Source organism: Lonchura striata, chromosome 1 (assembly GCF_050655825.1).
Source record: "Lonchura striata isolate lonStrDom1 chromosome 1, ASM5065582v1, whole genome shotgun sequence".
Lineage (NCBI taxonomy): Eukaryota > Metazoa > Chordata > Aves > Passeriformes > Estrildidae > Lonchura > Lonchura striata.
The window spans coordinates 93,383,740-93,409,227 of record NC_140703.1 but is presented as its reverse complement, the minus strand read 5'-3'; the positions used below and the strand labels follow the sequence as shown (position 1 = coordinate 93,409,227).

The window sequence follows — 25,488 nt, the reverse complement described above, 5'->3', positions numbered from 1 at the left end:
GGAAGACAAAAGGAAGGTAGTTATCTCCAGATGGTGCATGGTTAGCACCAGCTCCATTTGAGAACACTGGGATGGATGAACCCCCACAAACTGGGAAACAGAACCTGAAGTATTTCACCATTGGCATAATTCTTGTATTTAATACTATCAGCCTTTTCTTTTGTGTATTGAAGTGGAATAATTGTTTTATCTTTTTTTCCTCCCAGGCCTTTTCTCAATTATCAGAGGATGTATTATGTGTTCATGCAAATGCTGTCCAGTGGTCCTGCGTGGCTGGGTATAATTCTGCTCATAACTGTCAGCCTTCTTCCAGATGTTCTGAAGAAGGTCTTATGCAGGGAGTTGTGGCCTACAGCAACAGAAAGAATCCAGGTAAATAATCTTTTTCATTGTGAAGTTTAGGTTTTCTTTGTATTACAAGTGTCTAATCACCTAGGCCAAGGTCAGAGATGAGATTAAACCAGAAGTTCCTCAGGTGAAAGATGCTGCCTGTTATTTACATGGTGGCATTAACCTGAATCCTGGGGCATCACTTGTGCCTCCATACTAGCAGCCACAGGGAAGTCAGCTGATGAGGGTGGTGGGAGACAGTTACATGGCTCAACATGATTTCTGATTTGAGGAGATAAGAAGGGCAAGGGGATTGGGATCTCCATAAGGGTAGATAAGAGGCATTTACATCTGATAACATGCTGATGCCTGTTACGGAAACACATGTATTAAATCTTACTTATATCCTATTAATAATTTTTTCTATTTTATATTTTGACTTATATTTTGCCTGTTCTGATCCATTATTTATACATAAATGTTCCTTTCTGTGCCCTTGGGAAGAGGATTTTAAAATTCATTCTCTCCTTTCATCTGATAAGGAGAAATGACTGTGTAAATACAGGCCAGCTCTTCTAAGGCTGAAGAGGAAGCCATGTTCTGTGGGAACCATGGTGCTATGCTGGGGACATGAACAGAAAATGTTTTCTGTATTTTAATCCAAATAAACTTTTATATATTATGTATGTTAGATGCGAAGGAGAATAGAGGTGTGCTGAATTTTAAACTTAATGTTACTGCCCTTGCCCTTTTCAGCCCATGAGCTGCCACCAGTAGGTTAAAATAATGAGTTATTAACAACAAAATGGACTAGGTAGCTTTTTGATCTTTAATTGTTAAGGTACTTTGCATTAAGAGGAAAGGAATAAAGGAACTTTGCTACCAAGGAAAATAAAATATTCCTGTGGCAAATGTAAAACCCTCTGCCACTGTTTTGTATTCCTACAATGTATGGGTGTAATAATGCCTTACTTCAGGAAAGAATAAAGAATAGCAGGAAAGCATTCCCTAGCAGATCAGTACTTAACATTTTTTCATTCAGAGATCTTAGATGTCATATGTACTACTTGTAAAAGGAGTTTACCTCAGTATAGATGCTGAATAGTTAATTTAAAAGTCTAAAGAGAGAGAATGAGCAAGGGTTAAGGTTAAGAAACAAGCTAGTAAATAAAAACACCTAACAAAGGTTTTATAGCATTTCTTACAGACATTGTGCATTAGTACTGGAAAATGAATCAGTAGTAAAGCAGACTTTGGGCTTAACACTGACGATATTAATTTTTAATATTTAGTCAAAGATCTGTGATTTTTAACCAGTTAAATTGCTTGTGTTTCTTCTTCCCTCTCTTTGTTTCTTCCTGTCTTCCAATCCCTTTGTCTAAATAACTGCTACCTTACTTTAAACATAAATGATGTGCTCGGTTGCTTCCTACAATCTTCTGGGGAAATCAGACTAAACATCAGTGCCTTTCTGTTGAGCAGTCCACCATCTTTATGCTTTCTCAGACTTCAAGCAGTCTAAGTTTCTAATGGAACAAAAGGTGACCTTTTTTCTGCCTTTCTGCATGCTTGGCCATTTCATTCAAAGGACTTCATAAAGTTTATCATCAGAAGTTATTTACCATACTCATTATCTCCATTTGTGATTCATATCAACTGTATTTTGAGGAATACTATTTAGTACCATTTTTTTCCTTCTATGTATCTCAAAGATTGTATGAATTGTTGTCATAGTCCATCACTGTCACTATCAATTTTTGTCACTGTTCTTGTTGCGTTTCACAGAATGTTTTTGCCTCGGGATTCTACAATTCTTATATCCCTGTTTTAATCATTGGTCTTGTCTTTAAACGAATGCATGTTATGTTTCCATTGTACCTAAATAAGTAGGATAGTGGCCACACAAACAAGTGATAATTCTAATTAGGCTGATGTTGCTAGTATCATACAGAAAATGTGGTACTGGAAAACACTTTAGCAGTCTTTGGAATATATTAATGTATCTTCATCTTTTTTCTTTTTCAAGCATGCATTTTGAAACTGAGCTTTCCGTATGTTCCCTTTTATGAAATTGTGTGCTCTTTCCAGAAAGAAAACAATACAAGGTCTTAAAGTTTGACATTATTTAATGTAAAAGTAGAAGAAATGATAGTAAATCTTGTTTCCCCTACAGTCTGAAAGAAAGCTGTTTTTTACTTAATATTCAGAGACACTTGGTTTCCATTTCAGATTTTATATCTTTTTTTCTTAAGTGGTTAAGTTAAAATATGTATTTCCTCGTTCATTCCCCCTCAGAAATCCATAGTCAATAAAATTTACTGTAATCAGAGGGAAAATAGTTTTTTTCACTATCAACAGTTGTGACTAAAATTGTGTCTTAGTGTCTTAGGATTGGTTTGAACTGAGCTTATAAGTACTTTTCAATGCATTGCATTCCTAAAAGTGATACTGCTTTCTTTATAACAAAAGGGCTTTGAGAACAATTGAAAAGATTAACACAGGACTAGGGACCACTTCCCAAGTTACTAATTTAGTTCTACTCAGGCAATAAGAATGCATAAAGCCTTTGAAGCAGCTCTTATACTTCTAATTTTTTCAGTTATTTGAGATTCACTCCAGTGTGTGGTGAGTGATTGTTTACCATCATTAACATTTGGATGTTTTTCAACGTATCACATATAGCGCTGGGGTTTTTTCAGAGCGTTTTTCCATGATACATATATACACACAAACAGACATATATGTGTATACAGATACATCATATGTGCATACACATATATGAATATATATGTGCATGTATATTGCTATAAATATATATACATAGGAACTGTTGTCTTTCTTGGGCTAAAACATTTCTTCTGCAAAAGCTTTGGAGGAATCTATTGCGTTTTGGTAATTTCAGTCAAAATCTGCTTATTTCTTATACATGTAGTCTCTGCAACTCTGGCTCAATGGCACAAACTGAATTTTGTCCTTTAACTGGTGACTGTGCAGCTGCAAGGTTTTCTTTCAGCTTTTACTTTTTAAAAGCAATAGGGTATTTTTTAAAAATATATCCAATCTATACTGATTATTTTTTCTTTATTCTTCTTTTATTAGTAGCAGAATTTCAGCCACTCTGTTAGGGAAAATGTAAATTAAATTTAAATTATCCTGTTTCCATTTTTATAATTTTCACTTTGATTGACAGTGTTTCAGCAATTCCAAGTATTTGGTAGCTGAAATACTAGGTGTTTAGTTTCTAAGCTGTAAATTACTTCTGTACTTCCATCCCTTTTTATGAAATATTTTTCCTTTTCTCTTTGTTCTGACTGATTTTTTACTTTGCTTTCACTCAGTCATAAGCTTGAGCCATCAGCCATATTATGAGATCTTTACCCTTTGCTGCACCTGAGGAAACCCAAAGTGGTCCTTTTGCCTGGGGAAGCTTCTCTGGGGACTCGTCATTCTTCTGTTTCTCAGTGGGCTTAGCTGCTGTTGAACAACTGCCCTGGGTGCTCAGACAAACACTCACCCGCAAACTTGTCAGGCTCCTCCTCTGTGGAAACAAAGCAATGGATCTTGCTGTTACAATATTTGAATGCTGTGTAAGAAGTTTCCTTGGCAACTCCCTGGCCCTCTCTGCCCATAGAGTAATGAGGAAGCTGTAAGTCAGCCTTCATTAGCACCACCCCATCACCTCTCTGTGGGGTACTCCCTTCAGTGTGCCAGCTGTTCTGGGGAGTAGGGAAATGGGATGTCCACTCCTTAATGTAGGATCAATTTGGCCTCCTCGTACCACAGGCACCTCTCCCCTTCAGTGCAGGTTATTGATAGAGGGGCAGGACACACAGCCCACAGTACTTAGTCAGTTTAGTGCTTTTGAGAGTAATTTTTTAACAAAATTTTAAATGGAATTAAAAATGCCCTCAAATGATTAATCACAGGATCCAGAAATAGAAACCTCGTTTTACACTGGATAACCTTTCCTTTTTTAGTCTCTCAGAAAATCCATCACTTTTACAGGACTTTGCTATAACAGTTACCAAATGGTACAATTCATTCACATTTCTTGCATTCATCACGAGTCTCACTGTTTTTCCTCATCCTTGCAGAAGAGTATGAGACATAAAACAGGCCAAAATGCACTGGCGAGCTGCGATGGGCCACTTCTTGAAGGAAATCTTTCACCTTCCGAGCCATAATTAGATCAAAGCTAGGTAACAGTACTGTATGTGTTGCCAATTTGGATTAATTTCTATTGGTGCTATTTACAAATCAACTGTTTCCTCCAGAGTTTTTTATCTACTTTATCAGTATTGTTACAAAATCATTATGTTTTACTTGGAGAGCTTAGTTTTTGCTAGAGATGTTCCATGCCACAGGTAAGATTTTTTTTGTCTTGGAAACTTAATCATGTAAAGCAAACCAATAAATGGATATACCCATATTCCTGTCCTATAAATGCATTGTATTATGTATAGGTGTTCTGTGACATTTCTTCTATAAGAACTGCAGTCATTATTGCAGTGTGTACTCACATTACACCACAGTGTAGAATACATAAAGTAAGAGGTAGTTCTTACCCAGGAGCAATTTATTCATCATCTTTCATGTTCTCATATATAGACCAAATGCAGATGGTAACATATGAAGATCATCATAGCGAGTTACTTGTGAATAGGACCTTGGGTCAGAAAACTGGGACAGTGTCTGCCACAGTGCTGTGTTCTGTACAGACCAGGGCATTGCTGTGTTACTGCCTCAGATGAAGACTGAGGTGTGAATATCTGAGACAGCAGCATAAGCAATGAGCTAAATTCTCCAAACATAAGAAGAACCAGCAGAATGAAGTTCTCTGCTTTATGTCATCTCCTTGCTAATGCCACTGATTACACAAGAAGGTATCTCTTTACGTTAATGATGCCCACCTAGATGCCATGACCATTCCAGTCCCTTCATGCTCTTCTGACCCCAGAAGCAGCACTTGAGGAACTAAGTAAAGGTGCAAAGTTAGCAGTATGTGAAAAGGAATAATGTCATGTGCTCTGTGGTAGCTGAAGGTAGCTAAAGTAGCTGATTCGCTTTTAATGACTTTTGCTGATTTGCTTTTTAATGACCAGTAGTAGTAGAAAACACCAACTTCTTGATTAGCTTCAGGCTTGGTAAAGGCTCTTGTCTCACGTGTAGAAAAAAGCATTTTATTTTTAGAACTATCTATGGGAACTAAAATGCTTCACTTCATAGCTGAAATAATAGGAAAAATCAGTTACCAAACTGTATGACTACTCCGTCTTACATTTCCAAAGCAAATATGCTAATATGTTACCTGATTTTTATGTAATAATGTTGCTATTTGGTCTATATGTGTTTAAAAGAACCCAGACCTCACTGTGGTGTGCAGTTTTGGATAGTTTTGTGACCTTTGCAAGAATGTCTTTTTAAGAGAGCTTTCAGATTACTCTAGTTTATGCAAGAGTAGAGTTTCAACCTTGTGATTAGCATTAAAGTGTCATGTTACATTGCAGCCAAAGTTCTATAAGCTACATCATTAATATTTACTTTGTGATTTTGTCATTTTATTACTGTGTTCTGATTAACAGGGAAGAAGGGGATGATTAAGAATACAGGATTAACTGATTTATATAGTATTCATGGAGAGATAGATAAATAACATTTCTTTGAACCATGGTTATAATGCATTTTTATGTTAGATACCATCAAAAAACCACCATACCTCTATACCTGGAAATTATGTGTGCATTTAGTGAAAAGAATTTCATAAACTCATTGGGGAAAGGGCTGTGCTAATTCTATTTCAGTTTGTGCACACATCCAGGCTCTTGCCATGCAGCTGTGGTATTCTGTAGTCCTGAGCATTTCCTGAGTGGACGTGCCAATTCTGCCAGAGTGTGGTGGGATTATGTGAGAAAGATAAATTTTAATGGGCAATTAGACCAAGATAGTACTCAGATGTACAGTATAAATTGCCTGTATAGATGCTACATATAAACTAAGCAAGTCTAAAAGTTAGTATTGCTTAGAAGTACAAAGCAAGTGCTGGAACCCTGGAACCTTCATCTGTTAGCAAATATTGATTGTAAAGAATTTTCTCTATTTGGAACTAATGGGCAAGTACTTGAATTTGGCCTGTCTTAAAATTCCACATAAGAAGTTCAGGGATAAAGATGTACTGGGAGAAATTCCAAAATGAAACATAAGCTTGATTTAAAACACTTTCATTTGAAGGCAGGCCTCTGTGTCTTTATCTCTTTTCTGAAGAGCCAATTATCATGTTTACAAGTTAAGTGTAAAATCATGCCTGGTTCTGTAAGTCTTAGTATAAACTAATCATGTTGAAACTGGTTGATTGCAAAGTAACACGAGGGATTATACTTCCACGTGAAACAAATATCCAGAGTGGTGATCTAGGGAAAGGTATTACTATACCAATGGGACAGTGGTCCTATGAAAGAAAACAATTATATGCTTTAGGTTCCAAGATTGTCTATTTATTGTGTATTTGTTTCTTGTTTTCCCTTTAACAGAAGGCATCGAGGCACTGTCGGGAGCACATCTCAGAATTCACACCTCTTGCCTGTCTGAAAAGCCCAAGATACAGGAGCAGTGACTGCAGCAATTCCCCAGCAAGAAGGTCTAATTCTCATTCTAAAAAAGTGATGTTTACGCAGTGGAGAGGCATTGATTATTCAGTACTTCCATCTGTCTTTGGCTGTTCAAATAAGCATTGGAGTTCCAGTGCAGGCTACCACTACAGTGGGTCAGGTTTGGAAACATCCATATGACAGAACACCAAGTCAAGCCTTTAAAAACTGTGGTTTTGTTTATTTATTTTTTCAGAAGACAGACATGTCACAGAGACATATTAAACTATATGAGGTTTTTGCTGTCTGAGGTAGTGCTGATAAAACAGTATCGAGAGTTAGAAGTATGAATCCTTCCAGGCCAATAGGCCTCTTTTTATGTTTTGAACTACTGGAGTAATGAACAATCTTCACAGTCTGGTACTGTGAGACTGGTAGCACTAAAAATTCTCTTCATCCTGTGTCAAGACTTCTGTGTATTTACTACTTCTGTCATCTTTAGTGATTTTCTTTGTTACTTGAAGTGCATAGTTTTCAGTCAGTGACCTACATTTTGAGATCAACAGTTTTAATTTTCAGCCAGAAGCAATTGTCTCAGTTATCTCAAATTAAATTCTCCTAAAGCATATTTAACAACTGCTGTTTCTGATTTTCCTCTGTCCTTTTTTCTTTCTTTGCTCTTTCTGTAGAACAAACTGGTGTTTCCTCTGTGCAAATCTGCTTTCAAGAAACACTCTCTAATGTTCACTTCCTTGTAAGTGGCCAAATCAGGGCTATGTATGGTTTTGGTTAGTTTTCCCCTGTAGAAAGATAGGCAAAATAATCCTTGTGTAGAGTATGCACACACAATATGAAGTCAAGTTGGCTGTTAAACACGTAAATATCACCAGTGTTGATATCTACTTATAAACTGAATGTAAGCATTTTGCCTAAAACATCTTTGAATTTGTCAAAGATGCACATTACCTGGTGTTCTCACTTCCTGTCCCTATGATTGTAAAATATATATAGCAGAAAGCTTTTTTTTTGACACAGTTTGTTGGAGTTTTTTTTCTTAAAAGCTGTTTTTCTGGATGAGTATCTTGTACTATCTTGATTCATCCTCTTAATTTTGATTTTTTTTGTGTCTGTGTATGGTTAGATACTGGTTAATAGGCTTAGTAGATGTATTACAAAGCACACAACTATTAGCTTTTGCAAGCAAACCACGAGGTGGCACACAACTGTTGGCTAACAGTTGAACCACAGCTGGGATAGAGAAATTAATTTGACTGCAAGGTTTCTGTTTGAATTCCCTTAAGAATGACAGCCAACTTGCACTTCTGTTTTCTCTGCTGCATTTATGTTACCTTGCTATTCAACTGTTAGCTGCATCCTTGTGTTGTTTTTTTAGTCCGGTGTTTTATTTTGGGGTTCAAAAATATCTGAAGCAGTAATCCAATTTCAGTCAATTTCAGTTTGGTGATTATAGCTGGTTAATAGCCATCCTCATTCAATACCTTTGTGAGGACATTACCTAAAAATGTATTTCAGTGTGAAAACAAAGTATTTGGAATCAGACCTGCAGCATTTATTGGAAGACCTCGCCAAGACATTGTTAGTTGTCTTTCACATGGATAAGGGTGGCAGAGAAAAATTATTTCCCTTTCTGTGTTTTAACAAGAAAAAAACGGAGGCAAAAGAAGTTTACTTACTACTTTATTTTTTAATAAAAGAAAAATTAACTTAACTAGAAAAGTATTCATGTTAAACAAACAGTGATTTATTATTAAAATGCCCTGGCTCAAGCAGAGATTGTAAAGTGAGTTATAAAATCTTAAGTATACCAAAGATAACATAGTTTTACGAAGTCTAACAGTGAGCACCACAGATAAAGATTTTTAGCATTTAACATATAGCACTTTTAAGTTTCAAAGAATATCCTTACAGCAGTAGCATTTTGAAATGCATACACATGTGTGGGTGTGTGTACATATACTTGCCATTGCAGACTTGAATGTTCGTCAGTTAGAACTGTCCCCTACATAAAACACTGGTGTATATATTTTTAAGAAGTTAATATGGGTATACATTTTATACCAGTAGCAGTGACAAATTTCTTGTGTGTAGTTAACAAATTATTTGTAATGTATTTTTTAGAAATCTTAAAATTGCCTTTGCACTGAAATATTTTTCATACTGTAGCTATTTATAAATCTGTTTTACGCATACATTTGTTAACACACCATTTCTATTTTTTTTAAGTATATGTTTTGAAGGCTTTTTTTATAACTATAAGTTTTGGCCACTTAAATTTAGCTTAGAGTGGAGTTGTGGCTGAATGTTGAAATTCTAATGAATGTCAAATTAGAAATACAGGTCTGTTGCTCTATGAGTCTCACCCAAGTTATTGATGTTTTGTTGGGATTTGTGATAGCAGCAATTAGAGCGCTGTACTTGCAGTGCTATATTATAACTGCTAGCTTTTTTACTCTATAAAGCCTCCTGCTTTTTTACTTTGAGAGTTCTATCTTTTAGCCTTAAATAAGGAAATTTTTGCTTGATATTTTTGGAAATGCTGCATTCCTGTTCTGCCTACTAACAAAGCAGTTCATTGCAAACTTCATGTAGCCCTGCACTTAGATATTGTTGACAACATTGTTCAGGCTGAAACACCTGTATACATTTTAGAAATTTTAGTTAAATGTGTCGTTTTTTGGAGGAGAAAGAATGCTTGAATTTAAGTGGAAGTTTCTGCTTTGATTTAGCAATACTTTTACCTTTAAAAGTTGGTGCTGTTTGTTTGTTAAAATAGACTGTTTAATGAAATGAACATGAAACATCAACTTGGCTTCACTTGATGTGTTTTTGCTTCAGTCCCTGTTACTATTGCCATGTAAACTTAGTCCACTGCAGCAGGTGTTAACTTGGGAGTTTTACTGCAAAAGAGAAAAAAGATGAAAAAGTAGAAATTAGATCAAAGCGCATTAGAGTGTTTTATTATGGGTGGGAGAATTTCCTCACTGAAAGGAGACAAATTTTTATGTATGAAGAAAAAAAAAAAATAAAGAGGAAAGGTCTAAAAATCTATGTAACCTAACTTGCCTCATTTAAATTGTTGCAGCTTTAACAGCATAATGTCTCCATAACTGCTTCTATAAATGTCTTGAAACTGGTAAGCACTAACCAAATGTATGTGAAGACTTAGAAAGTATTTCAGGCTTTTTGGCCACAGAAGCTCATATATTCCTGCAGTGGCTTGTGGCAAAAGATCTTTTTTGTTTTACCATGTACAATAATTGTTTGTTCAGTCACTTAATGTAAAAGCTTACAGTTTACTTTCTTGCTCGCATTAGCCTGTGTGTCTTGAACTAACTGGCTTGCAAAAACAAGAGGAAAAAAATAGCATAATTGAGGAACTGCACTACTTTTCTTTTGGAAGCCAGTGGGATCCTTGTGCTCATGCTACTGTCTGTGTTAAAAAAGCTTTAATGGAAATTTGTGAAAGTATTACAAAAGTGAAAATGTACATGATTCTACTTTGCAGAATAATCAAAAAATCAGTTTATATAGCTTTAATTTTTTACCTTATGAAAATTCACTGGATTTCAATCTTCATTGTCTTTGACATAAATTCTGTGCTATGTACACTTTGCATTTTAGAGGTTCTTTCATGATCTAATGTAAAGTAGAATCTGTGAAAGTTGCTGTATGGGGCTGGGGTAGTTATCTGTGCTTTAAACATAAAGATGTCTGTAGTCATCAGCACCAAATACTGACACTTCTTTTTAATTGAACAATTTTAGGTGCATTTATTTGAAAATAAATCAGCCTTCAAATCTAATGTTCAGATTATCCTATACTACTTCATTTATTTGATTTGAAGAGTCAATGTGTGAATACATTACTGTAAAGTTTCTTTTCCAGTGCTATTTTTATTTCTGTAGACAACCAAATATAATTTGTTTATTTTCAGCCACATTTTGGATCCTTATGTAGAATATATAAGCAGGAGATACAAATCTGCTTGCAATAAATATAAACATTCAAGAATGGTTAAGTTTGCTCACAAGTAATTACAGTAATTCTAGTATGAATATGAGATGGTTTCATATTAGTCTGTAATAAAATGTAAGTATATAAAGAAAACAGAATGAGTGTTTGATTTGGTTATTGAATGTGTTTGTACTCAAGCTCATTTCTCATACTGGAGTGGGTCCAGCAGAGCACCACAAAAATTACTAAGGGGACTTGGAGCATCTCTCTTACGAGAGACTGCAGGAGCTGGGCCTGTTTAGTCTAGAGGAGAGAAGACTGAGAGGGGATCTCATCAATGCCTATAAATACCTCAAACATGAGTATCAAGAGGATGGTGCCAGGCTCTTCTCAGCAGCGTCCAGCGACAGGACAAGGAGCAGTGGCCTTAAAGTAAAACACAAGAAGTTTCACCTCAACATGGGGAAGAACTTCTTTACTTTGAGAGTGGCAGAGCACTGAACAGGCTGCCCAGGGGGGGGCTTGTGGAGTTTCCCTCTCTGGAGACATTCAAAACCCACCTGGACATATTCCTGTCACCTGCTATAGGTGACCCTGCCTTGGTAGAAGGGTTGGACTGGTTAATCTCCAGAGGTCCCTTCAAACCTTACCAGTTCTGTAATTCTGTGATTTTCAGAGTGTGTGTAGCCAGCTAAAAAACCAAATTAACAAAAAGAAATTCAAAGAAGGCTGGAACATGAGCTAGGGGGGTGGGGTGTTGTTCCAAAATGAATAGAAATTGGTACCAGTCCAGGAGAGCTTTGTTTCTCCTGCACAGATTAAGTGCTAATGTTCTTTCCAAAGTAAACTCATAAGCTATACATGAGAAGGTCTGCTATATTGCCTTGCAATTCTGCTGTGTGAGGTACCCAGAGCTATTTCTCTTCTCTTTTGCAATGTTGTGAATTTAAAGAAGCTAAAGTAAAAAACAATGTGCTCTGACATCTGAGTTGGTAGCAGTGTTCATAGAGTCTTACAGAGAGGCTGAGTGCATGGGAAGACCATGATTTTACTTCATTTAGTGATACAATTTTACAGAACTTCCTTCAGTTTCAAAACCATTACAGGCTCCAAAGTACATTGGCTCCACCAGGGTGAAGGTATCCCAGACAGCCTCCATAAAGCAGTTAAGGGTGTTAGGTTTGGTCCCTCCTTCTCTACATATCTCTGAAGATAGGTAGAATTCTTAGGCCTTTGTTTCTATATTGATTTGACACTTCCATAATAGGAATGGGTTTGTATTTATATGAGATTTTTATCTAAACAATACAAAAATGTTGTCCCCATCTCCCTTTTGTACATCAAAAAAAATTGTGTTTCTACTGAATGAACTCCTAGAGAAGGTAGTTTGAAGCGGCTTTGTAAATATGGAAGATGTTTTTCCCTTTATTCATGCAAAGAAGAAAAAAAAATGCATAGATTGCAATTAGATAGGATACTGCATTGAAACTGTTTTTGAAAAAAAAAATGTGATGATGTATCTGGATTTCAGGAAAACAGTACCCATACAGACATGTTACTACACAACTTCATTTTGCACAGAAAATTGCATTTACTTAAAGGAAGAATGGATAGAAAATAATTTAAGTGGCAAACAGTATTCTCAATCAAATACCATGTGTTTCCCATTATCTTTTAAGTTATGCTCTTTTAGTAAGCTACATTATAGAATTGATTGAAAAGTGTTTTTTGTATTCTACAGTAAGGCTACTCAGTATTTTCTGCAATATATGCAATGCTGCTCTATAAAAATCTTTCCTGAGAGTTATCTTGATATGAAATGAGGTAGGTTGGAGACAGACTGAGGTTCCTTGGTTTTGTTTTTCAAATATTCCAATTTCCTCAGGTGATACTCTACAGGAATTTAGAAACAGTATTTTACTATTCTATTAAAGCTTTGTTCTTTCCACTGCACATACAGGTGTATTAATTTTCATTTTATTCAAATGCTAAAGCAAAACCTGTACCCATTCAAAGGCTTCATTTACACTAGGAAGTGATAAGGTAGGGATGAAACCAAATATATCCAATAACTTCCTTCATTACACAGATCAGTTTATCAGGTGCCTAATGTCCCCATCTAGGTTTGAAAGGTTTTTTTAAAATAAGATTGTACTGTGTGATCTTCCTTTGTTAACTGGCAAGTGTGCAGTAAATTAATAATGTTGAGTCTTAATCATTTAAGTGTTGGTTTTCCATTTAAAGGTGACAAACAGTATTCAATTTTAAACCACCAAAAAGCTTGTTGTTTTCCATTATTCATTTCAGTTAAGAAATCTCATGGTGCATTATGCTTTTAAAAATACATAGGATGCAGTGTTCTGCTAGGTTCAGAGGCTTCCTATTTCAGGGAGATCTGCTGAGTATCTCCTTATTTAATGTGGGAAAAACTTGTCTGTTCTTCTTCCTAACAAGATAAGGAATGTAAATATTTTTTCCAGAAGTGTATCAACAACTTACATTGAGATTTCAGACATCTTTTGTAAAGATACTTCATGGTGAAATGTTAACCAAATTTGAAAGCTCTGAATCTTGTCACCTAATAAACACTGGAGTCTAGAAGAGAAGGAAACTAAATCCTCATCCACGGATCAAGCCATCGAGTGGTATGCTGACTTTTATTTCAGATAATACTTCCAACCGAGTAGCCAGCCTATAAGAGCATTTTCTAGAAAGTACTGAACAGGTTGCTTCTAGGATGAACAAAATTGCATAGCTAGAGAAAGTTGTATTAATTAGGTTGAAATCTGATTGTTTATTCCCAGTTATGAAGAGGTTGTATGTATAATTTAATTCTAAGTTATAGCCCGGAAATAAATATTTCTCCTCCTGAGTGGTTTCAGGCACAACATCACAAAGCCTAACACTGATGCAGTGATAGAGCTCAGTAACAGTTGGGATTCACTTGGCTTTTAAGTGACTCTTTTTAGAAAATCCAAATTATGTATTAGTTTAGCACAAAAGCTATGTTTGTGCATCACTGTGTTGAAAGGAATTGGTCTCAGATGGAAAAAAGCTGAAGATCCTTCCACTGTAGATTGTACATGAAGCCTAAACATGAGTCAGGCTTCTCTGTCTTCTCAAATGCAGTGCACAGCAGATGATTTGAAATCCACATTTCTTGAATTGTCCATCTGGAGTTTAACTAGGGTTTCAGATTTTAATGTCTGCTCAACTCTTGTTCTCCCTATAGGCAGAAAATGGCATACATATGTTTACATTTCCCCTTACTTGCCTCTTACCTGGTGTGTTGGGGTTGTGTTCCCTTTCCCCTAGAAGTCTGTGTAACGTACCATGCTTAATTCTGAAATGAAAAAAAAAACCATTCCTTTTATGATTGGGCAAACATAGTTCCATGCATTTTAACAAGAGTGATCTCTCTTTTTTATGCTTTCTCAGAGGAATATTCAGCAGGCAAACCAGCAGATATGAAGTAACATACTCACCAGCACAATGGTTCCCTGTCTTGGTTGCTTTTACACAAAAAGTACTTGATCCATGTGCATATAAACACACAAACCCTGTGTGTCCCCATCTTGTGTGGGACATAATCGCTTCTCTTCATCCTGCTTTTCCCAGGCCTCTTTCTCAGCAAATTAACTATCAAAGTAAGCTCATCCATCCTTTTCTTTACTGAAATTGGGCATTTGTGGGAAATTAACCTTCTCCCTACTGAGTCCACTCATGCAAATTGATTCAAAAGGATACATGGTCTCAAGGGACTCATTAAATTTACTTTTTCTTATAAAAATCATGATCTGAAGATTTTGGGAAAATCCCAATTAATTTATTGCAAACTACCTGTGTCCTACAATTTTGTCTTGACAAGAGAAAAGGTCTGTTACCATACATACCCAAAGATTTTAAGCTAAAATAGAAAGGGAATGGCTATTTAAATTCTAATACCACTGCCACCAAGGAAATTCTTACCCATATTCAAAAGCTAAATTTTACTCTGATTTCCTACTGATCTGGTTCTGCAACAATCATGATTATATCCTTCAATAAACTTTGGGAAATATGCCATTATCCTGAGTCCATTGAGTATCTGGATATTCTATATCTTAGCTGAGTTCCATATCTATTATTATTATTGTTGTTACTACTATTCCATATCCTATCTGAACAATGCAGTTTGACATCTTCTATATCCAGATGTACTTCAGGAGAACCATCTGTCAACACTTTATTTCCAAATGTGTATGAACATTGAAATACAGAAAGTTGAGATGTATCTTAATTTCATTGGCAACTAATCCTCTCATTCAAGAAGGCTCCACCCTGACTCATTGTTTAAGAGTTGTTGCTAGAAGCTACTTGTGTTTTCCATGAGGCTAATTGCCAACCACGTCTATGAAGATTTACATTCCCCTTACATTTCACAGAGATACACACTTATCAATCCTTATATAATTAATTTTATGTCCAGGTATTGAGACACTAAGTTTGGAATTCTGATTTAGGGAGAAAAGTGCATGTTGTACAAAAAGCCTGGGCTACTGTTGCCAGGCACTATAAATCCCACAATACTTTTGTCACTGATTTGTTTTCTCATCTCTATGTGGACACTACAGATGTTACATGAAAGTATGTCAGCTTGGGAGTTAGGAAAGTTATTCAGAGTGGCATAAAAATAAATTTCACTGATTCACATTAGAGTTCAGGCATTCCCATGTGGATTGACCTGTAAATCTGATGAATGCCCATTTGAACATTTGCCTGCACCTCACCTTTTACATTACTGCTAACATGTGGGAACCCCAGGCTTGCTCTGGGGTCCCATGTGGTGGTGAAATTCTTCCTCCAACCCATGCTTCTAAAGAAAAACTCTGCAGGCTCTTGCTGTTCGGTCTCAAGGCAGTTTATTGTGAGTTATCTAAGATTGTCTTCTCGGGCTGTGGCTGCTTGGTCAGCGGCCCAGGCAGAGACACACACACACCCTGACACCCTCTCTGTCTGATGTCTGCATTTCTCTCCCACCGCCCAGGGCTGCTGCTATCTTTTATATGATACATTACATATTACATGTTTATAGTTTTCCCCCAATACCTACTACCTATATTACAAAGTGCTTTTCTACTCTAAACCAATCCATAAGTGCCAGCATCACCAAGAACATGGAGGCAAGGAAGAAGAAGGAGGAAGAACAGGATCAGCCCACTTTCCTCCATCTTAGAACTTCTAACCCCCATGTACAAAGTAAAAAACCCCCTGTACAAGTGTTAAAACCCCCCTGTGCAATACTAAAAAAAATTCCCCTCTGTTTTGTAGCTACTTTTACTATACTATCTAACCTTTTGTGACTGCTTGTTCCACCTCCAAAGTTGGTAACTCATTCCATGGCTCAAACTCAAAATCACAGCTGTTTCCAGCTGCCTGCCAGGGTCTAAAATGCTTCTGACCAAGGCCTGGAACCTCTAAAAATGTCTGAGAGACATTTTGAGTTCCAACACTGATAATTCATCTTTCTGCCATGTCACACCACTCTTCTTATAGCGTTCATGGGTTGTAAATCCATTTATTCTCTCTCACCACATCAGATGTACTAAAAACTAACATGCTCTAGTAATATTTTTAAAGAAAGTCCATGATTTTTGTTCAATCCCAAACAATTTCTTTACTGTGAGTCTTCATTATTTCATTTCAGTTGTTTCTTGGTGCACAGCCCAAAATTCTGACCTAGACTGTGTTTCCCACAGAACAAGACAGGAGCACTTTTGACTTTGAAATTCTTGCTTCACATACTGCAGACCAAAGCATGCCATGTTCCTATCTCAGGAACTTTTCCAGTCCCTTCTCCCTCTCTACCTCTTCTTGCACAAGCAGAATTAAGTGGGAGTTGTGTATTTGGACAACTCAGCCTCAAAATATGATTCAAGAAGCCAAATATGAGGTTCAGGTTCAGGCACTTATGGCTGTTTGTGTTGAATGCAGGTGTCTAAGCTCCCATTACAGCCAGCAGGAGACTTCCTGTTGGGTGAAATAAAAACAAATAGAACCTGCAACATATTTTTAATCATGACATTCAGCCCAAGTTCTTTAGTATATATTGTATTTATTGTATTTGTGTGTGTTTGTATTTGTATTGTCTAATTTACTGGGCCTAAGCACAGTGAACTTCATTAATTATTTCATTTTTTAAAAAAGCTCTTGGGAAAGCTAAGGAAAAAGGAGGGAGAGAAAACATACATGCCAAAGGATGTTCTGCATCCATGACAAAGGAAAAACCCATAGAATATTCTTGGTGCTTTCTGTCACTATGACAACAAAGATACAGAAACACAAAATTTGCAATGTGAACAGCAAAGGTAGAATTTGGGGCTCTTGCACAAGCCATTAGCAGGATGGATGTACAGCTTAACCCTTCCATATGAATTTTGCTGCTTGTGGCCATGTCCCCAGTACACATTCTAGGGCTAATTTATTTAGCTGATAAGGCCTGGACCTTGCAGCCTGAAGCTGTAGAATTTTGTAGGACCAAACCATCTTCAGAGTCCCAAATCTCTAGCCAGGGAATCTTCATCCTTCCATTTAGACACTTGGGGCTACAGGCAGACTCCCAGTCCTCCCAATACCATTAACAGCTGTGGGACTGCTGACAAGAGACCTCGTCTGACTTGTTACCCTGAAAGGAAGGAAGGGAGGAGAGGAAAGAGGATCATGTGCTCCACAAGTCAGATATGTTCCAGGAATGGTGGAAGAGTCTGATTCTGTGCCAACCACCCAGGTAAACAACAGGACAGATTTTCCACGGCCACTTCCAGAATGAATATTTTCTAAATCAAAATATGGGATGCTTGCCCTGTAGATTTCCCTATGCATGCAGGAAAGCACCTTCTGCCTTGTAACAGGCATTTAAATTGCATTGTTCTTCCAGGCCCTTTTTGAAAGATCTGCTGTGCAGGGTAGCCATGGCACATCAGCTGCATGAACTCTGCTTGCTTTTTGCTGCTAATGCTGTTTGCAGTGTTGGTTCAATTAGAATGGAAAAGCACAGAAAAAAAAAAAAACCTTTCCAGATTTCATAAAATCAGAAGATATTTTTTAATCTGCCCTTTTAAAGCCATGCAAATGAGAAGCTTTCTGCACATTAGCTGTAGTTTCCCTTGGTCCCCAATCTTGTTGCTATGGGTTTCCTAGTACCTTCCAATAGGAAGGTCCCACCAAAGGATTCTCCTTTTATCACTTGATTTCCTCGAGATAATGTTTGTCCTGGTTTATTAATTCCTCATACATCTTACAAGATTGCAGTGTATCTCCACCTTTTTTCCAGTGACTTGTTCAGAGAATTATGGGAATAAATGGTAGGAGATTTACAAAGGATGACTTAATCTCCAGGATCCTGTGTGTCTTCACATAAGTAGTGACAACAAGTCCCTCATTGGACCATCTGGTTTTTAAATCCCAAGCTTGTACACTGTTTTTTCAATAAGCAGAGTTCAGGGAGGGCATCAAAGTGCAGTTGGGTGTACAAAGCTTTTTCCTTGTAGCTAATTAGCTTTCTAACTATTCACTGTACATATTTGAGTGTCTTGTCCATTTGATTCCTGCCCAAGCCAATTAGTTTCCCATTTGTTAAGACAATTGTTCTGTATTTCATCAAGAACTCTGGTGGACACAAAAGGAGTATCCAGCCATAACAAGCTGAATGTTCCACTGCACCCTTTGGATAAAATCTAACTTACTATAGCCTAAAAGGACAACCATGGACTCTGCTGGTATTTGTAGCACATTCAGCTTGAATTTTCAGCCCCAGAGTAAACCTGAAATCAATAATCTTTCTAATATGTATGGAGAGACTGGTGTTATTTTTACTGAGTTCTTAGGATTTGCATTAAAGTAAATTTTTCATACCAGAGAAAGAAGAGATACTTTATGCCATCAGAAAGCAGAGTATGATTACAATAGTGTTTCCTGAACCTATGAGTCATGTTAATGTTCATGGTGTAATAAGATGACAGGCTAGTTTTTCTAGTAACATATTTTGCTCACATCTTGTAAAAACATGGAATTTTGCATCTTACCAATGGGATTATCTAAAGTCTTGAATCTTCCTTTTCCCAGTTTATTCAAATGTTCACTATATTTCCCACTAATACATTTTTCAGCCCTGTGTTTTATCTCTATTGCTCAGTTTGGTGTTGGTTTTTGGGGTTTTTTTTGTTTGTTTGTTTGTTTGGGGTTTTTTTTGTTGGTGGTTTTTTTTTTTGCCTGCCTTAATTTTAATTAGAATTGGTTTGCATAATTCACTTATTATTGCTATAGTTATAAAGAAAAGACTCATTGTCAATCTATGTAAAAAAAAAAATTATTTTTCTCATGCCTGTATACAGTCATTACTATTTTATTCTTGGTATGTTTCAAAAATCTCCCTAACTTACCCTGGAGAACTCCTGCAAATAACAGCTTTGAGTCTTAATTTTCTTATTTTTTGTCAGTACATTAGAATCATTTTACAGAGAGTTTCTGACTCTGTACAAGTTGTGGTTCAGACCAGTTGCTCAATAAAGATCTCAGATTTTTGATAGACCCCAGTTCATGTAACCTGTTCCTGAAAGCCAACTGGTTGTTATTTCGTAGCCCCTCCAGACTTCATAACTGGCAGAAACAGCTACAGCTGATACTAAGAAAAATTCATGCTATAGTGCCATAGTTAGTTGTTCTCTCACTTGAATTTCGTGCACATGATAATGATTCCCTATTTAGATTCCTTTGTACATGTCTTCTTATTCCTTGAAATTTAAAGTAACAGAATTACAGAATGAATTAATTTGGAAAAAGCCTGAGATTATTGAGTCCACCATGTGACTGAACACCACCTTGTCAAGTAAACCATGGCACTATGGGCCACGTCCAGTCTTTCTTAAACATTTCCAGGGACAGTGACTCCAACACCATCCTGGGGCAGCCCATTCCAATGCCTTTTCACCCCTTCTGTGAAAACTTTTTTCCTAATGTCCAACCTGAACCTCCTCTGGTGCAATTTAAGACTGTGTCCTAAATGTGTGTTCTAGAGTGTTCTTCTGGACAATTTTGGCAACAGACACAGGGCAGGTCAGGAGAAGTTAATTCCTGGACTAAAAGTCCTTCCTTCACTGAAAATACTGTCTTCTGCCTTCCCAGCCAGACTCCCAAAACACAGCTATGCCAGTGTGTCTCAAAACACCTTGCAGAGTTTATCCATAATCCTCAACATTTCTGCAAGAGATGAGCGAGTTTGGCCCTCTGTTCTCATTAGATCCTTCTGGTCTTGTCCAAGTTTTTGTATGAGTTGAAAAAAGGAATCATCAACACTAGCCCCATATTAATTTATAAACTTTCACACCGACAACATCAGAAATACGACATACACATGTGTGAAGGAGGTGCTCTGTGGTACAATTTTTGCTAGAGCCATAATCCTTCACTAGTTTACAATTCCTAGGAATCTCGCCCTACTCCTCATATTTAGGACAGATATTTTAAGAAAATTCAACCTCTTTCCAACCCACTTTTACCTTCCGCTGTTATAATGTGAAAGCACACATTTGCTCTAGTGACTTTCTTTATTAATTTCTTCAGACCTAAATACCATCTGCTCTCGACATTTGCTTGAAACTTAACTGCTCCTGCTGAAATTCACCCCAGGTTCTTAGCATTAGTCAAAACAAAAGTATTTTCCATGGAGTAAGCATTCTTATAAAAGCCAATGTTGTATTAATGAATATATTTTACTTAATGTAGAAGAAATAACATTTCTGAGTCTATTCATAGTAAAAGTCTATTCATAATACAATCCATTTCTTCCATAAACTCTGATACTACTAGCCAACGCAACTCTGTCTTCCTTTGGGCAAAGATTTCTGCTGAAATCCTGCTCAATCAATAAAATGCTCAGATCTTCAGTCTGACTTCTCACTGCTTGACTCCAGTGGGTGCCTAAAGTTCTGGCTTGACACAGAACACAGCAGGAATCACAAAAGTCAAAAGCCTCATGTTCCTACTAGGAAAAGAAAAACAGGTCAGGTACTGTCCTTTGGCACAGGAACCAGGTGGCACAACATGGCTTTGATGCACACAACTAAACCCTTATCTCCTGACATAGGTGAGTTCCATGCAGACAGTATGCTGGGAATGCCCCAGTCTGCTGGGAATGCCCCAGCATGCACAGACCCTTGAGCTGTGCCTTAGGGACTACTGTTTGCTAGGACATCACCACACCAGGGACACTCCCACCCAGGGGACACTACAGAGGATGACCAGTGCAGTGCTTTAATCCTGAAACCCAAACCCATTTAGTTTACTGCTGTAGGGGTAGCTATAGGGATAGAGAACCAAAAATGCCTGCAACACCAAATAGAACTGAAATATAAATTGTATGTTTGATTGCTGCCTCCCCCGTGCTTCAGAGACTTCTTTCAAAGCTATTTTTGATGGTATCTCCAAATTAAGGCTTCCTCTCTGCTCTTTCATGTCATCATTAATTGGCCTTTTCCCTTGGACAACCAACCAGATCTTTTCAACCAACACTGAAAATGTTTTTATGAGGTACTGAAAAAAAATGGAAAAACAGTAATCTATCTGAAGCTGCACTTTCTGTCTGCAGTCCCCTGTTTCGCAGTGAGGTGTCACAGGGTCACTCTTTCCCATGACATACTGGAGCACGACATGTCTCATGGAGAACAGACCATGGATGCTGCTAAGTTAACTTGGTTACCTACTTGCATCTAAGCTTCTGTTTGATCCACATTTTGGGCTAAGCTGCCCTTAGCTGCTAGATACCAAAACCTTGATTCTGTAATCCATTTCATGACTCTTCTCTGGGTCATTGGGCTGTAAGAAAGAGCATTTCAGGTTATTAAGGAGACGAGTGTACAGTATATCTTTGTCATTGGATGTATTTCTCAAAATTGGAAGCTCAAGAAATAATTAGTGCATGAAATATGTGCTAGCCCCACTTTGTCCTCAGTTCTGGAATATTTTTTCTGAAAAATTTAGTGTCTGAAACTTGCAGTTGCACTATCATGAACATAAACAACTGCTGTTGCAGCAGGGATTTAGAGAGTAGCATTGAAGACTGCTGACTGCATGAGAGGAGAGGGGATTGGGAAAGCCTGTGACCAGTTAGGGACACACCTTGGGTGCTTCTCATGAAACATGCATCTCTGCAGCTCCCATTTCTCGTGTGTTTGTACATGCAGCACACAAAAGCACATGCTGTGCATTGTTTTGCTTAAAAGCAAAGGCTTTAATGCTCGGGGATACCTGAATAAAAAAGAAAATACCTGTTGTTGGTTGGCTTGTTGCTTTTTTCCCCTCGACTTTTTATAATAAGAAAACAAATCCACTTCTAGCTGTTCAATTGTCTGATCAAGATAGCAGCACAAAAAAGTGCTGTTGCCTTCATATATACGCATTCCAGTAAAAGCAAAACAAAACGCTGGGAGCCAAACACTGAAACGCTAGGAAACAACAGAACTGATGCTGCAAAACTTCACGTGGCATACGGTGTACCTCTCTGCCACTGCAGAACCAGGGAACTGTTTAGGTTGGAAAAGACCTCCAAGATCACCAAGTCCAACCCCTGACCCAGCCCTGCTACTAAACCATGTCCTGAAGCTCCACAGTTCCCCAGAAGATGAGGCGATACTCCTACAGGTAGCAACAGCTTTCCTGGAAGTCACCACTTTTCACTGGAGAAGGCACACAAAGCCCTCACGCCAGCAACCCCTCCCTGCCCGGGGAGCACCTGTCCTTTGTGGCCCGCGGCGAGGAGGCGGCGGCGCTTCCGCAGCCCTCGCAGGTGCCCGGGGCGGGGACGAGCGCCGCGCTGCCTTTCCTCGCCCCGCCGCACAAAGGGCCCCGCCGCCTCCCGCGGAGCGCACGGGGCGGGGGATGCCGGTGCCGAGCCGAGGACCGGAGCCCGGACAAAAGGCAGCCCCGCTCGCCGCCTCCCGCCCGCGGGCGGGGCCCGCCGGCGCCTCCCCGCGCTCCCATCCCATCCCATCCCATCCCATCCCATCCCATCCCATCCCATCCCATCCCTCCCTCCCGTGCCGCGGCCCCGGCGGGAGGCGCTGCCCCACTCGCCCGGGGAGCTGCTGAGCGCCGGCGGCAGCGGCCACCCGGTCCTCGGGGCAGGGCGGCGAGGTGAGTGAGGCGCCCGACGGCCGCGCGGTGCCGGGCCGGGCCGGGCCGGGCAGTCGGGCGGCCGGCTCTGCCGGGGGCTGCCGCTCCCTGCCTCCGTTTTGTCCCGCTCGGCGTCGGCGGCGATGGGTCCGGGCTGGGGGAGGAAGCCAAACAAAGCGCGGTGACCTGCCCGAAAGCGAGCGGGCAGATAAGAAACGTGGCGCTCAGCACGGGATGCCCTCTGTTTCCGAGGGGCGTGGGGCAAACCGGGGCTGCCCCTGCCCTGCGCTGGTTCGAGCAGGGCTTGTGTCCTTGGGGCTGCTTCCCCGAGCTGCATCCCCGAGTTGTATTCCCGAACTGGAGAAACAAAGCGGTCCTTTGGTGTGAAGAAGGTGTTTTAGATGTTGTTGGCTGGTGTTACCTGCAATGGTTAATCACAAGGACTATAAAAGAGGATGTTTCTAACGCTTGTGGTGTTTATTTCCCTTTTGTATTTCACTGGGGCTGGACTATTAAAATAAATTTGCTGGCTATGTTTGTAGATTTGTTGATGTTTTTTTTTGTTTTGGGTTTGTTTGTTTCTTGTGGATTTTTTTTACTCCTATTTCTTTTTTATCTACAAAAGGAAGGAGATTTAAGTGTTTGTAATCTAAAAACAAGAAATAAAGGTTTACTTAAAGATATTTTTAGCCAAAAACCTTGAAAAGGAACTTAAAACTTTATCTCGATGGATTTGGCAATGACAAGAGCCTGTTTGCTCTTGCAAGCCATTTATTTCCTTTATAGAGCCAGTTTGATTTAGCGATTTCAGAATGACTGAGACTGTGAATAGCAGAGAAATAGAAAAACGCAGAAAACAGAGAAATAGAAGCCAATTGTTTTTTCTTAAAGATCTTCTGTAGGTTACCTTTTTATGATAATCGTAAGTGCTTTTTGGAGTTTATTAGTACAAATTGAGCTTTTCTGACTTGGGGAGTGGAACAGTCTGTTTAATGTTCAGTAGCAAGGTCTGTGTTTATTAAAGGTACTTACCCTGTGCAAGTTTGGTTAGCATGCTGAAAGATAAATAATGCTAGTCTGAACAGAAGTAAATATCATTTTAGTAGGAGGGGAGAGTAAAAAGATTTGTTGTGGACTCTAATTCGAGAAGGTGCTAAAGCATATGTCTAATAAAGTGGTAGGGTAGAGAATTGCGCATTGATTTTGTACTTGATGTTGCATGTCCTTGGGTTTTGAGCCTGGATGCTACCACACAATGGTCTTGTCCATTTCTATCCCTTCTGTAGGGAGGTCTGGGTCATGCACATGTTTTTTGGTTTTTTTGTTTTTTTTTTTGTGTTGAATTCTTGGGTTTCAGATGGCTTCCAGAAGTGATATGCTTCACTGATTTGGCACTGGACTATACAAAAGTAATTACAGAAGTTGTGTGGAAAGGCTTTTTTTTTTTTAATGATGGAGGTCTGTAAAATCAGTCTTGAAGGCAGCCACCTGTGTGCACTGTTGAGGCTTTGCAGGAGCTTCAAAATAGCTACCAGATTTAATCGTCTTAAAACATACATCTGCTTGAAACTTCGAACGCAGCGCTCCTTTCGCAATTGAAGTTGTCAGCTGCTGTTTCTAACAAAAGTACACTGTTGGGTAAATCTATAACAACTTAATTAGGAAGTATTCATCATGATTACTTAACAGGAAATTAAATCCAAGTAGGTCGAAAGAGAACTTGCCTCCTCTTTCCTAAAGCATTACCTGTACTTAGGTTCAACAAATTCTGCAGGCACAGGACATTGGCAGTGCTCTCCATCTCTGTAGGCAGGCAGTTGGGGTAGGTTTCTTGAGCCTTAGGAAACCTCAGCCATGCCTTTTTTTTCCTTCTGTGTGTGTGATGGTAAAAGACAATGCTGAAGCTACAAGTCTTGAGGGTTTTCTTGGTGGGTTATTGCAAAATGCTTTTGATCTGCCACAAGCTGGGTTTGGGGAGGGGTGGGAGGAGGAAGAGAAGGGACATGTGGAGTAGATGTTCTGTGAGCCCTTTGAAACTGGACACCTATTATATGTTTGTCAGCAAGTCGGTGGCATGAAGTGACCCAAGTGATCTCTCAGGGACCTGTGTCCTCTAAGCTGAGCAGAGCACGTACTCCTGTTTTACGGTCACTGAACAAAGGCACTCTCCTTGGAGCTTTCTGCAGAAAAAGCTCTTAGATGTTCCGAGTTCTGATTCCAAGAGAAACTGCTAAGACTATGATGCTTGTTCCTGTGATAAATCAATTAAAAATCAGAACGTGCCACATACACCCTGACCTTCAGAAAGTCGCGTGTATTTTTCTTCTTTCAACTGAAATCGTCTAGGAGTTGGGATTTGTGTAGTGTCCTCATCCTGGTGGGCAACATCTTGTGTTTGTCATGGCTTTGTGCATGGAATAATGCATTTATGAGATGGGAGTTTGGGTTTATC

At 38.6% G+C, this 25,488-nt stretch overlaps 2 protein-coding genes and 1 long non-coding RNA gene across 10 annotated transcripts in view; 2 read left to right on the top strand and 1 right to left on the bottom strand.

The window, feature by feature from the left end:
• The window catches only part of ATP11A (ATPase phospholipid transporting 11A), a 122,829-nt gene extending 111,782 nt beyond the window's left edge, over positions 1–11,047 (top strand). For 3 of the 7 annotated variants that reach the window (XM_085558745.1, XM_085558719.1, XM_085558751.1), the window contains 2 exons: positions 207–372; positions 6,858–11,047. In XM_085558745.1, the coding sequence (XP_085414871.1) occupies positions 207–372; positions 6,858–7,115 (424 nt within the window). In that variant the 3' untranslated portion in view covers positions 7,116–11,047. Of the gene's footprint in view, positions 1–206; positions 373–1,782 lie in introns of all 7 variants that reach the window. The other 4 variants (XR_014949768.1, XM_077781577.2, XM_085558736.1 and 1 more) reach the window with 4 other exon arrangements.
• LOC146768775 (uncharacterized) lies at positions 206–22,854 on the bottom strand. The gene is made up of 2 exons (XR_014949820.1): positions 21,629–22,854; positions 206–14,232 (listed from the first exon to the last, which is right to left on the bottom strand). It is a non-coding gene; the product is annotated as an uncharacterized LOC146768775 (long non-coding RNA).
• MCF2L (MCF.2 cell line derived transforming sequence like) overlaps positions 22,792–25,488 on the top strand; it is a 152,796-nt gene continuing 150,099 nt past the window's right edge. The window contains exon 1 of one of the 2 annotated variants that reach the window (XM_021545619.4): positions 22,792–23,057. The gene's annotated coding sequence lies outside the window, so the exon portion shown is untranslated. The remainder of the gene's footprint in view (positions 23,058–25,488) is intronic. The other variant, XM_021545612.4, reaches the window with a different exon arrangement.